General features: G+C 35.3%; 1 protein-coding gene, 1 non-coding gene and 2 pseudogenes across 15 annotated transcripts in view; 1 reads left to right on the forward strand and 3 right to left on the reverse strand.

Moving 5' to 3' along the window:
• Window positions 1-14828, forward strand: part of CARF (calcium responsive transcription factor) — a 100910-nt gene that overhangs the window by 25938 nt on the left and 60144 nt on the right. For 12 of the 14 annotated variants that reach the window (XM_045034308.1, XM_045034305.1, XM_045034314.1 and 9 more), the window contains exons 8-11: window positions 3710-3899; window positions 8034-8071; window positions 8674-8849; window positions 13022-13165. In XM_045034308.1, the coding sequence (XP_044890243.1) occupies window positions 3710-3899; window positions 8034-8071; window positions 8674-8849; window positions 13022-13165 (548 nt within the window). The remainder of the gene's footprint in view (window positions 1-3709; window positions 3900-8033; window positions 8072-8673; window positions 8850-13021; window positions 13166-14828) is intronic. The other 2 variants (XM_045034310.1, XM_045034311.1) reach the window with 1 other exon arrangement.
• On the reverse strand, window positions 2399-2800 carry LOC111561937 (annotated as a pseudogene).
• On the reverse strand, window positions 4441-4513 carry TRNAK-UUU. The gene has a single exon. It is a non-coding gene; the product is annotated as a tRNA-Lys (tRNA).
• Window positions 11654-12680, reverse strand: LOC102901979 (annotated as a pseudogene).

Below are 14828 nucleotides of genomic sequence, written 5' to 3' on the forward strand. Positions count from 1 at the left end.
CACTATCATGTTTCTCTACTTTTTATCTTTTGACCATTCCTTCTCTTTCTTTGCTTGCATTTATTTCTTTTCATGTTCTCAATGGAAATTCTTTAAGTTAAACTGTTTGACCTTATTTATCTACACTTTATCTTTTGAACTGCTGATCAACTTTGCTAACTTTCGACTCTCACTTCTATAAAAATGATTTCCAAATATATATCACTGGTCCTTTAATTGTTGCCTTGCTCTTGTCTCAGATCTCCAGCTACTTTCTTGTAGCTTTACTTGAATTTCACTTCGAATTCACCATATGCTAAACTTAAATTACCATATCACAACTAGCTGTACTTCCTAAATCCCTTTCCCTGTAATGATAAATACCATTTCTTTAGACATTCCAGCACAGTATTTTAGACTAATTTCTTTCTTTCCCATATTCAAGTAATCACTTGAGTCTCACAGTTTTTCCTTTAAAACCTCTCTCTTTTTGTGAGGCAGTTGGGGCTGCCTCTTCCACAGATCTTTGTTATTTCAAACTCAATTACAGTAACAGCCTTCCCTCTAAGCTCGTTGACTCTTCCATTTCTGGTCCCCACTGTCTAGTTTTCTAAAACACTACCTGGCTTTAAATATTGCTTTCATTATTTTTTCTCACTGCCCAACAGGTTCAGTGTTATTTTTTCCATATCATTTACCACTATACATAACTTTTAAGGTTTTTCATTATCTGGTATTACCTTATCTTGTCCTATTTTATTTACTAATTTTCCTCTACCTCATCTTTTATTCTTGTTAGCCTACTCTTCCTACTTTGTACAGACACTTCAGAATCTTTCTTTAACTCTGCCTTCACTTGTCTTTATTTCCATTTCCTAATATGTTTTCTTTTCTTCTGTTTACCTTTGTAACCATTCTTCAAATCCCAGTGCAAGTTCTATATATCTTTTCTTTAAATAATCTAATGATTATTTTAGCTTTTATATATCTCTTTAAATTCTTTGGTATTTATTATCATTACCATTATTTTTTTAAAAATCTTTTTTTAAAGTTTATTTGTTTATTTTGAGAGAGAGGGCACAAACAGGGGAGGGCAGAGAGAGAGAGGGAGAGAGAGAACCCCAAGCAGGCTCTGCATAATCAGCATAGAGCCCAGTGTGGGGCTTGATCTCACAAACCGTGAGATCTTGACCTGAGCTGAAATCAGGATTGGATGCTCAACCAACTAACTGAGCCAACCAGGCATCCCAAGAAAATTACTTTTTTGTTGTTGTTGTTAACTTTTTTTAATGTTTATTTTATTTTTGAGAGAAAAAGACAGAGTGTGAGTGGGGGAGGGGCAGAGAGAGAGAAGGAGACACAGAAATCTGAAGCAGGCTCCAGACTCCAAGCTGTCAGCACAGAACCCAATGCGAGGATCGAACTCATGAACCTCAAGATCATGACCTGAGCCGAAGCCTACCACTTAACCATCCAGGCGCCCATCCCAAGGAAAAAAATTTTTTTTTAATTTTCTAATGCTTATCTATTTTGACAGAGAGAGAGAGTGAACAGGGGAGGGGCAGAGAGAGAGGGAGACACAGAATCCGAAGTAGGTTCCAGGATCTGAGCTGTCAGCACAGAGCCTGACTTGGGGCTCAAACTGACAAGCTGTGAGATCATGACCTGAGCTGAAGTCAGATGCTTAACTGATTGAGCCACCCAGGCGCCCCTGATGACGGTTTTTAAAATCATTATTATAAGCTTAACAGAATGCTACAAAAATTAAAGCATTAGCAATTATGTGGCCAAATCACCTTGTTTTACAACCATGATACATTGTGTGTGGCTTCCCTAATGTCATACATCTTGTAAGAAACTGGTTAAAACTGCCCAACAGAATGTTTTTCTATGGGCATTTATTAGATTTCACCAAAATGTAGTAGTTGGATAAGTTTCAAAACTGTATTAAACTTTTATCTCCTGATAGAGGCCTGGTTATATTCTACTAATTCTGAATTTTTCCTTTTTTTTTTTTTTTTGGCAATATTATGAACTCTATTCATTTTATTTGCTTAAAAAATGGCATAGCTGGACTTCAAGTTTCTACTTTTATTGGTAGTCAGTATTTTGGTGAAGATATATCTAGGCTAGAAAAAAATTTATAAGTCTACACATTTTATTATTTTTAGGGGAAATTGGAGATAATGTATTGCTTGGCATCAGATTATCTCTTCTTATTATGGCCCAAAGTACATCCACAGCAATATTGTGATAATTTCGTCTTGGTAAATGTATTCCTGTAGGGTGAAATAGTCTAATACGGTAACAAGATTCCTAGTCCCATATCTCTGCTCTTATTCCCTCCATTTTTTTTGTCACATTAGAACACAATTGAAGTATTTTTATTTTATGTACAATGAGTTGGCATTAAGGTAGGTTATCTTGGATATCTGCAGTTAAAGTAGGTATCTTGGATGACCCATTCAAGGAAGTTCACATAGTCCAGCTTAATGAAGCCTGTATCCTTCACGTACTGACAGAAACACTGGCGGCACATGTTGAGGCTGTATTCACACATCAGACCATGCTGGTTTGAGCAGATGCAGCAAGAACAAGAACCCTGGCCAGATTTCCTCAGTGGCTCCAGCAGAGCTGCTGGTGAACCAATTTGCACTCTCAGATGCAACGAGGCAAAATGTTGCTCTTGTTCCCTTTAATGAGGAAATACTCATGGAGCCAATTTCATGGAATTCATGCATTTTATGTAAGAGATCACAGTTAACAGATTTTCTCTACTGGTGTAGAAAAAACTTCTACCTCTGTTGAGGGATACTCCCATGGTTGTGAGTGGATAGTATCAATTTATTTACACGATTTACTTATACCTTCCTTGTTTTAGGAAGAATGAAGACAGCCTACAAAAATACATAAAATATATTAACAAGGTAGAAATTAAAAGAATAAAAAACAAGAATGTAATGATAAAATGGAAGTAAGAAATGTGTATCTTAATGAACTGTACATACACACATACACACACGCATACATATGTGCACACACACACACACACACACACACACACCCTTGTCTATAAGCATCTACATTTCAGAATGGGAAAACCCAGTTAGTTACTAAATTCTGTGTCCATTAGATAAAAGTAATTAAGTTGATTTCCATAAAATAAAACCATTAACTATTTTTGGTTCTAGGTTCAGACAGGATTTTCTTTCAGAGAAGGATCTTCATAAAAAGAATCTTGATATAATGAGCAAATTCTTTGATATCATTTCAATATGGGAGATACATCACAATTTTCATAGATTTTCAAAAATATTTGTGTCATGTCAAGATTAATTTCAATAAAAGAAGCTCCACAGGGAGCCAGTACTTCATGGCTAGTTTGTGTTGATCTGGTTGGATCTAAGGGTAAAATTTAAATATATGGAAGAATGGATACATAATGTATTCTTCAAGCTGTCCTCCCTAACTGTTATTTCTCTCAAACAAGATTTTGATACTGATGGTATGACCATGAGTTTGAAATAATATTCTCTAACAAATACTTGGAGAATATTTACTTGAAATCAGATCAGATACACTGGTTGTAATACACCATTGATCTGACAGGAGAATGACATTCTGTTTTAAAAACTGATGAGTTTTTTATCTTGGAAAATCACTTCATTAAATTTTTGGTACAGTGAAACATTTGCTAATAATTTTGTTATTTAATTTCTATAATATGCAGAAAATTGGAGATTCTTACCGTGGCTACTGTGTAAGTGAGACTGAATTAGAAAGTGTCCTAACATTTCACAAGCAGCAAACTCAGAGTGTTTGGGGGACCCGCCAATCTCCAAGTCCAGCCAAGCCAGCTACACGCTTGATGTGGAAATCTCAATATGTTCCATATGACGGAATCCCATTTGTCAATGCAGGTACTTTTTAAAAGAAATTTTTTTTAAAGGTTCACCACACCCATGATACACTGTGAAAATGTGGTTTTCCTGAAAGTTTTCTACCAAATTTTTCACTTTGGTGGATGACAGCTGAATGTTAATTGATGAAAATGCATATTAAACTAAAAATAAAATATAACCAATTATTTTTATTATAAAATTGTATTATGTTAGAATAAATAATGCTTTCTTTAGATGTATTGATAAATAGAAAATAAAAACATTAACATAGCAATTTTATGATTTTAAATATGTGTATCTGTTGAATTTTTTTTTATGAAATTCAGGTATTCTCTTCTTTCTCTTGATTTGTCTTGTGGGACAAATATGTGTTCATTTTATGTAACTCTGGACTTACTACATAGAATTTGTATGCAATCTGGAGTTACTAAACAGAATTCTAAGACTAGGATACTCAAACATCAGATGTGTTACATATGGTATTCTCAAATACCAGGCTAGTGTGTATTAAAGTGGTAGAGTTTTGGTTGTTTTTTTTAAGATTTTTAAGTCATCTTTACACCCAACATAGGGCTCGAACTTACAACCCCAAGATTAAAAGTCACATGCTCTACCAACTGAGCCAGCCAGGTACCCCTGAAGTGGTAGGGTTTCAAACAATTCCCAGAGATTTATCCTAGGACTAGTCAGACTCCCAAGAACATAAAAATAAGTGATTTATTTCAGGACTATGGGAATACTGAGTCAGCTGGAGGAGTTGCAGTCTTATCCTGGACCTCTGAGGGTAAAAAAAAAGATACTTAGAAGAAGATGAGATAAATGTAACCTCTTCTGCCCAGGTTTCATCACTATCTTCTAAAAGAAACGCAACATTTCCCCCCTCCCTAGATCTTATCCCCATGTTAACTCTCCACAGGCAACCACCACATAAATTTGGTATGTATCTTTCCAGTCTATATTTGTATACATTGCCATACATGTTTGTCTTTATTATAATATATTGTTTTGAATACTTTTAAATATTCATAAATAGTAAACTACAGACATTCTTATGTAAATTTTCACTCACACTTATTTCTTTTTTTTCCCACCCTTATTTCTTGAAATCTGTACATATTGATACTTACAGACCTTAATTTAACTAATATATAACATTCCAGCATATCACCAGTAATATCAAAAATAATGCCACTAATGATCATTTAAGATGTTTCTAACTTTTCAGTATTACAAAGAATGCTGTAGTCAAATCTTGACAGTGTACATTTTCTGTTGAGAAGATGGAAATAAGATAATGGTGTATGCTTTAAAGTGGAGATGCTGAGTTGTAAAGTATGCCCTTTACAAGATTATTTCAAGTTGTTCTCTAAAGTGGCTCTACAGGTCCAAGTCTCCTCTCTAAAATTTTTTGGCCACATGTATTTCAGAATTTTTGGAATGTAGCATGATACTATTACAGAATAGCCCTAGCAAGTATTCTGTAGACACTATCACATAATCAAACACAGTAATACTTTATGGATAGTCACACTAGGAAGGATAAACAAAAGAACATAAATAGCCTTGTAAAATTCAGGTCAGGTTTTGTAGTCAAATGAGTTCCAAAAAATTTGTTTTCTGAACTTTTTCTATTTCAGAATTGTACATGAGGGAATGACGACCTGTACCAATTTTTACTTGTTTCAACAATGTATGAAAATTTCCCTTTCCTTCATTCACTTTATGACTTAGCATTGTGGACTTTAAAAATCTTTATATATTCTGGAAATTTTCTCATATATATACACACATATATATATAGATATAGATATGTATAGAAAGATATATATAACATATATAACAATATACGAAATCCCATGATTCCATGTATTCATCATCTAGCTTCAACAACACTTAGCATACGGTCAATCTTGTCTCATTTATATCCCCCTTCTTCATTCCTACCTCCAAGATGATTTTCCAGCAAATTCCAGATATCCCATTGTTTTATGTGTAATTACTAAAGTATATATTATATGCTAAAGTATATATCTCTAAAAGATAAGGACTCTTTATACACATGCATATGTTAAGTGAAGTTACATTATTAACACTTTAAAAGAATTAACTAATTTCTTAGTGTCATAGAATGTCCAAAGTTCACATTTCTTTACTTATCTAAGAATTCTTTTTCTGTAGGTTTGTTCAAATTCACTTCCAGAGTTCACAGATCACATTTGTGTTAATTTATCTCTTAAATTTTTCATCTAAAAATTTATTTTCTCTTTTCCCCCAGGTAGTTTGTCCTGTAGAGTTTGTCATATTCTGAGTTTTGCTGATCCCATCTCTGTGATGTAGTTTAGCGTGTTTTTTTTTTAAATCTCCTCTATTTCCAGTGAACTATTAGATCTAGAGGCTTGATTAAATGAGGATTTAATCTCCATTAAAGTATTGTACAAAAACGCTTCATAGGTGTGCTGTGTACTTCTTATTGCTACCTATGTGCAACACCTTTTTGTGATGTTAAGATTGATCAGTGGGTTCAGTTATTTTAGAGTATTGTTAAAATTTTTTTTTGCCAATCCAGAGTGTGAGATGGTATTTTACTATTGCTTTAATTTGCATTTCCATATTTAGTAATAAAGTTGAACATCTTTTTATTTGTTCATTTAATATCTTATTTTTTCTTTCTGAATTACCTATTAATAGTCTGCCCATTATTCTGTTTGGTTCTTTATTTTTATTTTTTAAAAATTTTTTAGTATTGGGGCGCCTGGGTGGCGCAGTCGGTTAAGCGTCCGACTTCAGCCAGGTCACGATCTCGCGGTCCGTGAGTTCGAGCCCCGCGTCAGGCTCTGGGCTGATGGCTCAGAGCCTGGAGCCTGTTTCCGATTCTGTGTCTCCCTCTCTCTCTGCCCCTCCCCCATTCATGCTCTGTCTCTCTCTGTCCCAAAAATAAACGTTGAAAAAAAAATTTAAAAAAAAAATTTTTTTTAGTATTTATTATTGACAGAGAGAGAGACAGAGAGACAGAGAGACAGAGAGACAGAGCATGAGTTGGGGAGGGCAGAGAGAGAGGGAGACACAGAATCTGAAACAGGCTCTAGGCTCTGAGCTGTCAGCACAGAGCCCGACGTCGGGCTCAAACTCACTGACAGCAAGATCATGACCTGAGCCGAAGTCGGATGCTCAATCGACTGAGCCACCCAGGCACCCCTGGTTCTTTAGTTTTAAAGCTTATTTGTAGTTCTTTATATTCTGCATATTCTTTGTTATATGTGTTGTAAAATACTGTTTTTTAAACTTTTTTACCTTTATGGTGTCTTTTAAATTAAAAAATTTTAATTTTTAATTCATGTCAGCTTTTTCAACACTTTTATTTATGACTGGTGTTTTTTATTTTAAATTTGAAAAGTTTGCTGTGCTCTGCTATACTCTACATGGAACTGGATATTTGACTTAAAGTCATAAACTTTATAGTTTTCACATCCACTTATTTGTATTCTTTTGCTATGTAACAAATTACCCAAAACCTGATGGCTGAAAACAACAAACATTTATCTCATTGTTCCTCTGGGTCAGGAATCCAAGAGCTGCTTAGCAAGGTAGTTCTGCCTCAGGTTCTGTCACAAGACTGCTTGCTATTAAGGTGTTGGTTGGAGCTACAGTCATCTCACCACTTGGCTGGGGCAGAATGTGCTTTCAAGCTCACTCATGTGGCTTATTCCTTGCCACATGGGTGTCTCCACAGAACTGCCTCACCACAGACAGCTGATTTCGCCCAGAGAGAGCAATCCAAGCAAGAGCAAGAGAGTACCCAGGATGGAAGTCACAGTCTTTTTATAACCTAGTATCAAAAATAGCATCTTGTCACTTCTGCCATGTTCATTAGAAGTAAGTTAATAAGTCTAGCCCATGCTCAAGGGGAGGGAATTACACAAGGACATGAGTACTAGGAAAATAGGGATCATTGGGGGCCATATTATAGGCTGGTTATTACATAATTGTAGTCCCCCCTTATCCGCAGTTTCACTTTCCAAGGTTTCAGTTGCCTGTTCTCAACCTCAGTCTGGAAGCAGATGATCCTCCTGACGTTTTGTCAGAAGGTCAGTAGTAGCCTAATGCTACATCACAATGCCTACGTCATTCACCTCACTTCATCTCATCACATAGGCATTTTATCATCTCACATCATCACAAGAAGAAGAAGGGTGAGTACAGTACAATAAATTACTTTGAGAGAGAAACCCCATTCATATAACTTTTATGACAGTATATTGTTATAATTGTTCTATTTTATTAGTTATTGTAATCTGTTACTGTGCCTTAGGTTATTAATTAAACTTTATCATAGGCATATATGTATAGGAAAAAGCATAGTTTATATAGGGTTTAGTACTGTCCATCATTTCAGGCATTCACTGTGGGTCTTGGAACATATCCCCCGCAGATACGGGGGGACTACTGTATTCTAATAGTACAAATAGAAATAAGGAAATAAATAGTTATAAAATGAAATAAAACTTTAAATGACAATATTTACTAACAAATGTACCTTTTACTAATTTCTACTTATAAGGTAGCAAATTTTATTATTAAAAATTATATGTATGTAAATATCAGTTAACATTCAGTAAATGTGGTATTATCAAATTTCTTTACCATAATGTACATTTGGTAAATATTACAATAAACTCTTAAATTTATATGTTTATACATCTTAGTAAGACTTACTGATGTTTTCTTTCCTTAAAGTTGCATAATCGAAAGTGTAAATTTTGACATTGCCACCACTAAGTTATTTTTATTCTAGTGTCCAGAACAGACGGATACTTCAATTAATATCAATAGTTGGTTTTGGCCTACAGGGAGTAGAGCCGTGGTAATGGAGTGTCAATATGGGCCAAGGAGAAAAGGTTTCCAGTTAAAAAAAATCAGTGAACAGGAAAGCAGGTCTTGTCAGCTCTACAAAGCCACTTGTCCAGCCCGGTAAGCTTTATTTTTTTTTTATTTCCTTTTTTTAAATATTTCATTTTTAATAGCTAATAGACACATTTCTATTAAGTTTAAACAGTGCCAAAAAGTACACAGTGAAACCTAAGTTTCCTTTTATCCTTAACCCTATGTCTCTTTTTAAGGCAACAGCTCTTAACAGTTTCTTGTGTAACCCTCCAAAGATATTCTGTGTATATGCATACATATATATCCTCCTTTACACTCAAAAATGTTGAAATCTCAGTAAAACTTATAATATTTTCTTTCCTTAAAGTTAGGTAGTTGTGTACATTCTTTCCTGCTGTGAATTCACATTGCTTTATTTCCGTTCTGAATATCTATTATGGTTATTTACTGCACAACTGTTTTGCCTCATACTAGTGTGGATGCAATGACATATACTACTGTATGCTTTGTTTTTGTTATTTCATTCTCAGTGTGTCTCAAAGCTGCCTCCATATTTGTACATAAAAATGAACTGATTCCTTCCTTTTATTTATTTATTTTAATTTTTTTATGTTTTTTTTTAATTTTTTTTTAACGTTTATTTATTTTTGAGACAGAAACAGAGCATGAATGGGGGAGGGGCAGAGAGAGAGGGAGACACAGAATCGGAAGCAGGCTCCAGGCTCTGAGCCATCAGCCCAGAGCCCGCCGCAGGGCTGAAACTCACGGACCGTGAGATCGTGACCTGAGCTGAAGTCGGACGCTCAACCGACTGAGCCACCCAGGCGCCCCATTGTTTATTTATTTTTGAGACACAGAGAGACAGAGCATGAACGGGGGAGGGTCAGAGAGAGAGGGAGACACAGAATCCGAAGCAGGCTCCAGGCTCTGAGCTGTCCGCACAGAACCCAACGTGGGGCTTGAACTCACGGACCGTGAGATCATGACCTGAGCCGAAGTCGGACACTTAACCGACTGAGCCACCCAGGCACCCCATTATTTATTTATTTTAAAAATTGAAATACAACTGACAGATACCATTATGTTAGTTTCATGATTCTTTCAGTAGCCATACAATATTACATTTATGGATGAATTGTCATTTACAAAATTAGTCCTCTGATGATGGACATGTAAGCTCTGAAAAGTATTCTTTATTATTGTATATAAAACTGCAGTATAACATTATGCCTGTTTGTATACTTGTGCAAGAATACCAGTAGAATAAATTTCTTGAAATGAAATTGCTAGAGCAAAGGTTATATTCTTTTAAATGTTGACAGATATTGTAAAGAAAGTTGTTCTTTAGAGAAATTTTACGAATTACATTCATACCAACAATGTACAAAATCAACACAGTACGTTTTAAATAGAATAGGACTACAGACTGGCCATTGCTCTGGGTGAGAGTGAAAAATTTGAAGCAATAAAAGGTTTTTATTATGTTCTTTTCTAATATTTCTTTTTCAGACATTGAAATTTTTAAATTATCAAATAAATAAAATTTAAAAAGATAACATATAAAGGCAGGGTTTAGTTGATCTTTGGAACATTTTATTTCATTATCACATGTCATACACAAACCTCTGCATTCTCAAGAAATTTTTAAAGCCAGTTCAGAAGACTTTTCATATTTAATCTGATAATGTTAACTTTAGGCAATATTTAAACCTGACTGTGAAACAAAACTTTCAACTGCTTTTAAATACAAGCAATATAAAATCTCAGGTATAACTTAAGAGAAAATCTCTGTGTATAAAGAAATAATTTTATTCTCTGTCATTCTACAAGTACTTTTTCAGTATCTACTCCATGCTCAGCAATACATTGGGAAGGAAGGAGACTGAAAGAGTCTTAAGATTTCGCTTACTCTTGGGAAACTTAAAATATTGTTGGGGTACCTCAGGAAACAGAAAACTGTGGGAGGGGCACACGGGTGGCTCAGGTGGTTAAGTGTCCGACTTCGGCTCAGGTCACTATTTCATGAGTTCGAGCCCCACATCGGGCTCTATGCTAACAGCTCAGAGCCTGGAGCCAGCTTCATATTGTGTCTCCCTCTCTCTCTGCCCCTCCCCCACTCACACTCTGTCCCTCTCTCTCAAAATTAAATAAACATTAAAACAAACAAACAAACAAAAAAAACTATTGGAGAACATAATAGTAGTACCAAATGTGTCAATTAGCTAACTCATCAGAGAAGAAATATATTCATGCAAACTCATTAGCAGGAAAAGTACAAATTAACCTGGATGCTGAAGTTTAGATTGAATTTGGGTAGGTAGAGAATTAGAGAGAAGATAATTGTTTGTAGACCAGGAGCATTCTATAAATAAAGATATGGTGTGATTGTATTTTTGGTATCAGAGAAGGAACATTGAAATGATAAACTTCACAGAAAAAGCAATTTTATGTTTGAAGTACTTGAAAGTAAGATTAGGTGAATAAGGTAGAGTCATATGGAATGCCTTGAATGCTGCCAAGACATATGTACTTGATTAAAGAGCAGATAAATTCTTCAAGAGAGAACTACAAATGTGAGCAATTATTGTAGCATTGATATATCAAGTGGGTTTAAGGAACAAGGCCCAGAGGACCAGAAGGAGGCTATTAAAATAATCCAGGCATGAGTTTTTGTTTTATTTTTATGCTTAAGATCTATTTATTGTTTATTTTTACAAGTAGCAAAGTCCCTCCATTTTTTCTAGCTTAATATACATGGATATAAAAAGCTATTGATTTTACCCTGCCTCCCACCCTGACAGAATGGGGTAAGAGGAGATTGTGAGCGCAGAGCAGCCTCTTGATGCCAAGGTGGTTCCTTTTTACCTCAGACTTGAACTCTGGTGCTCTAATCAGTTAGACTTTTGCTGATTTCTTTTCAGTTTAAGAAAATCTATGAGTTTGTGAGCATTCTCCCCAGTGTTCGGGTCTACAAAGTCCTTGGGAAGTTGGTTACTCAGATAGGGACTGGGTTGAACTGTTACTTCACTATTTGTGCAGCTGAAAGCTGGAGAATCCTGCTCCAGGGCATCTCTTTCACTAAAATCACCTTTTAAGTTTCTCCCAGATATCAGCTCTTCCCAAGTACACAGCAGTGAATCAGTTAACTTCACCAAATGGATTAAAATCAATCAGCTACACCTTCCCACTGCTGTTTCTAGATACATCCAACACAAAGTCTTCATTTAAGAATTTATACTGTGTTTCTTGGAAAACTCTTGTATGCACCTGCAAATCTTTTCCTTTTGTTTAGAAATATGATCATAGTATTGTGTATAGTCCCTTTGAAAAATACCAGTAAGCTTGTTTTCCTTAACAAAACATCAGAACTCAGCCCCAGAAATTAATTCACACCATTGTTGAAGAACAAGTTCATATTCTGTACGAGGATCTGGAGAATCATCAGTGCAATGAATAAATGGTTGAGTGAAGTCAAGAATGATGAAATCAGAACTCTTGAACAATGGAAAGTTGTCACTGAATGTTTTACATTTCAGAGAACTGTTCATTGCTATCCAGTTTGCATCCCTTGGAGCACTCTAGTTAAGCCTAGGAAATACACTGCCTCCACCCCCACCTCACCCTCACCCCACCCCCACCCTTCACCCTGGGGAATCCATAGCTTCATGGACTTTAGTGGTAAACTTGGGAAATTCTGGTGCCATAAGCATAGCCATGTTCTCATCATCCGACCACTACATTTCTTCTGCCTCGTCATCACTGGCTGAGAATGTGTTGGCGGATCTTCTCTTCCTGAAACCACCAGAGTTCCATCATGGAGTAAATAATCCTTCACATTCTGAGGAAGTGGAAGAAGACACACTTGATGGTAAGGCTTCAGAACAGTGGATACCACGTGGAGAAATGCCCCGTATTCATCCTCCAGCTGCTGCTGCCGCCACCTCCCCCACCTCTCCCAGCACCCTCCTGGAACTCCCAGGCAGGAGTTTTTTATGGCTTTCAGAAGAATTGAGAAGAGGGAAATCCAGAAACAAAATTACTATCCATAAATATTCAGATACTTTTATTGACATCATGAGTATTGTTCATTTGCTAAGTATTATGCACTGAAATATGGCTTATTTTTCAACATAATCCTCTGAATGCTTTCTAATTTAATTTAATTTTTTAAAAGTTTAATACTTAAACTTTTGCTTGATAAGTTAGATTTTCTTAAGATTATAATATAATGAAACAAATTCTTCTTTTTTTATAAAAAGGATTTACATTAAAAAGGTACAGAAGTTTCCTGAATATAGAGTTCCTACAGACCCCAAAATTGACAAGAAAATAATCCGAATGGAGCAAGAAAAAGCTTTTAACATGCTAAAGAAGAATTTGGTAGATGCTGGTGGTGTTCTTAGGTATGACATTTATATCATTTTTTTTTTATTTTTACAAATTAGCTCCATTTACAAGATTTTTTTGCTGTAAGAGAAACTATGTTTTCTAATTATTTCATTAAGAAAAGGTTTTTATAAGGGACATGTCTCACTAGTGATTTCCTAGGTATTAAAGCAATTTGTTGCTGTATAAGCCATTGAGTTTATCAGCCAAATGTTTGGATAATGCTGACCAAAGAATTGCATATACCATATGGAAGTTTTTCCCCAAAATGACAAATACAGGTTTAATAACACATATCATTATGTATTGCACACTTTGTTTCTGACACTTCATTGGAACCGGACTTGCAGTCACCTGTATGTATTTTTTTTTACCCATCTTTGATTATCTGTGACAGCCAGAAATTAATTCTAAGCCCTACATATAATTCTATTTTGTACTTTTTGGGCTTCAGGTTTTATATAAGAAGAAATATTAGCCTTCCTTCTTTCCTTCATATGCAGTCTAGGTGAAGAATTTACAGTAATGCAATGGGATTAAATATACGGAATATAGTTTTTGTGTGAACTTTAGAAAAACTTTCAGATGTATAGAAAATGAGTAGTCAATAATTAGATCATCCAGGTTAGAGAACATTGCATATAATTTTTAAGTAGGCTCCATTTCATGCAATATCAATCATTGCAAGCACTTTGTACAAAAGTATCAATTAAAACAGTATCCTACCAGATCATTTCATTTTCCTAGCATCTGTTTTTTGGGCACTGCACTGCTGTATGAAAGATCTGTATTCATCTTCTAGTTAATTCTCTTGCTCATTGGGGCAATTGGAGATGGGGTGCTGTTAGAGGCAGTTTATTGAGTTCCTGTCCGAGAAGATTCTCCCACATAACTCAATAGGCACTGAATTATAGCCACTCTTTGTTTAGACAGATTATAGGTGGAACACAGAAGTTATCATTTGGGGACAAAATAGGAAAATGGGAAAATACACAATTTAAAAGATGATGACTTTAGGGGTGCCTGGCTGCTCTGTCAGTTGAGTGTCTGACTTTGGCTCAGGTTATGATCTCACAGTTTGTGGGTTTGAGTCCACATGGGGCTCTCTGCTGTCAGCAAAGAACTCACTTTGGATCCTCTCTCCCCCTCTGTCTTTGCCCCTCCCTCACTTGTTCTCTTTTTCTCAAAATAAATACATACACTTTAAAGGCACAAATAAATAAAAGATGATGACTTTAAAAGTCTTGTTATTTTGAGGTAAAATTTACTTAACATGAAAATTTTTTTATCATGTTTCAGAGCTGGCTTTTTTTTTTTAATTTATTTTTTAAATTTACATCCAAGTTAGTTAGCATATAGTGCAACAATGATTTCAGGAGTAGATTCCTTAATGTCCCTTATCTATTTAGCCCATCCCCACTCCTACAACCCCTCCAGTAACCCTCTGTTCTCCATATTTAAGAGTCTCTTACATTTTGTCCCCCTCCCTGTTTTTATATTATTTTTGCTTCCCTTCCCTTAGTTCATCTGTTTTGTATCTTAAAGTCCTCATATGAGTGAAGTCATGTATTTGTCTTTCTCTGACTAATTTCGCTTAGCATAATGCCCTCCAGTTCCATCCAGTAGTTGCAATTGGCAAGATTTCATTCTTTTTGATTGCTGAGTAATACTCCATTGTAT

Source organism: Felis catus, chromosome C1 (assembly GCF_018350175.1).
Source record: "Felis catus isolate Fca126 chromosome C1, F.catus_Fca126_mat1.0, whole genome shotgun sequence".
Classification (NCBI taxonomy): domain Eukaryota; kingdom Metazoa; phylum Chordata; class Mammalia; order Carnivora; family Felidae; genus Felis; species Felis catus.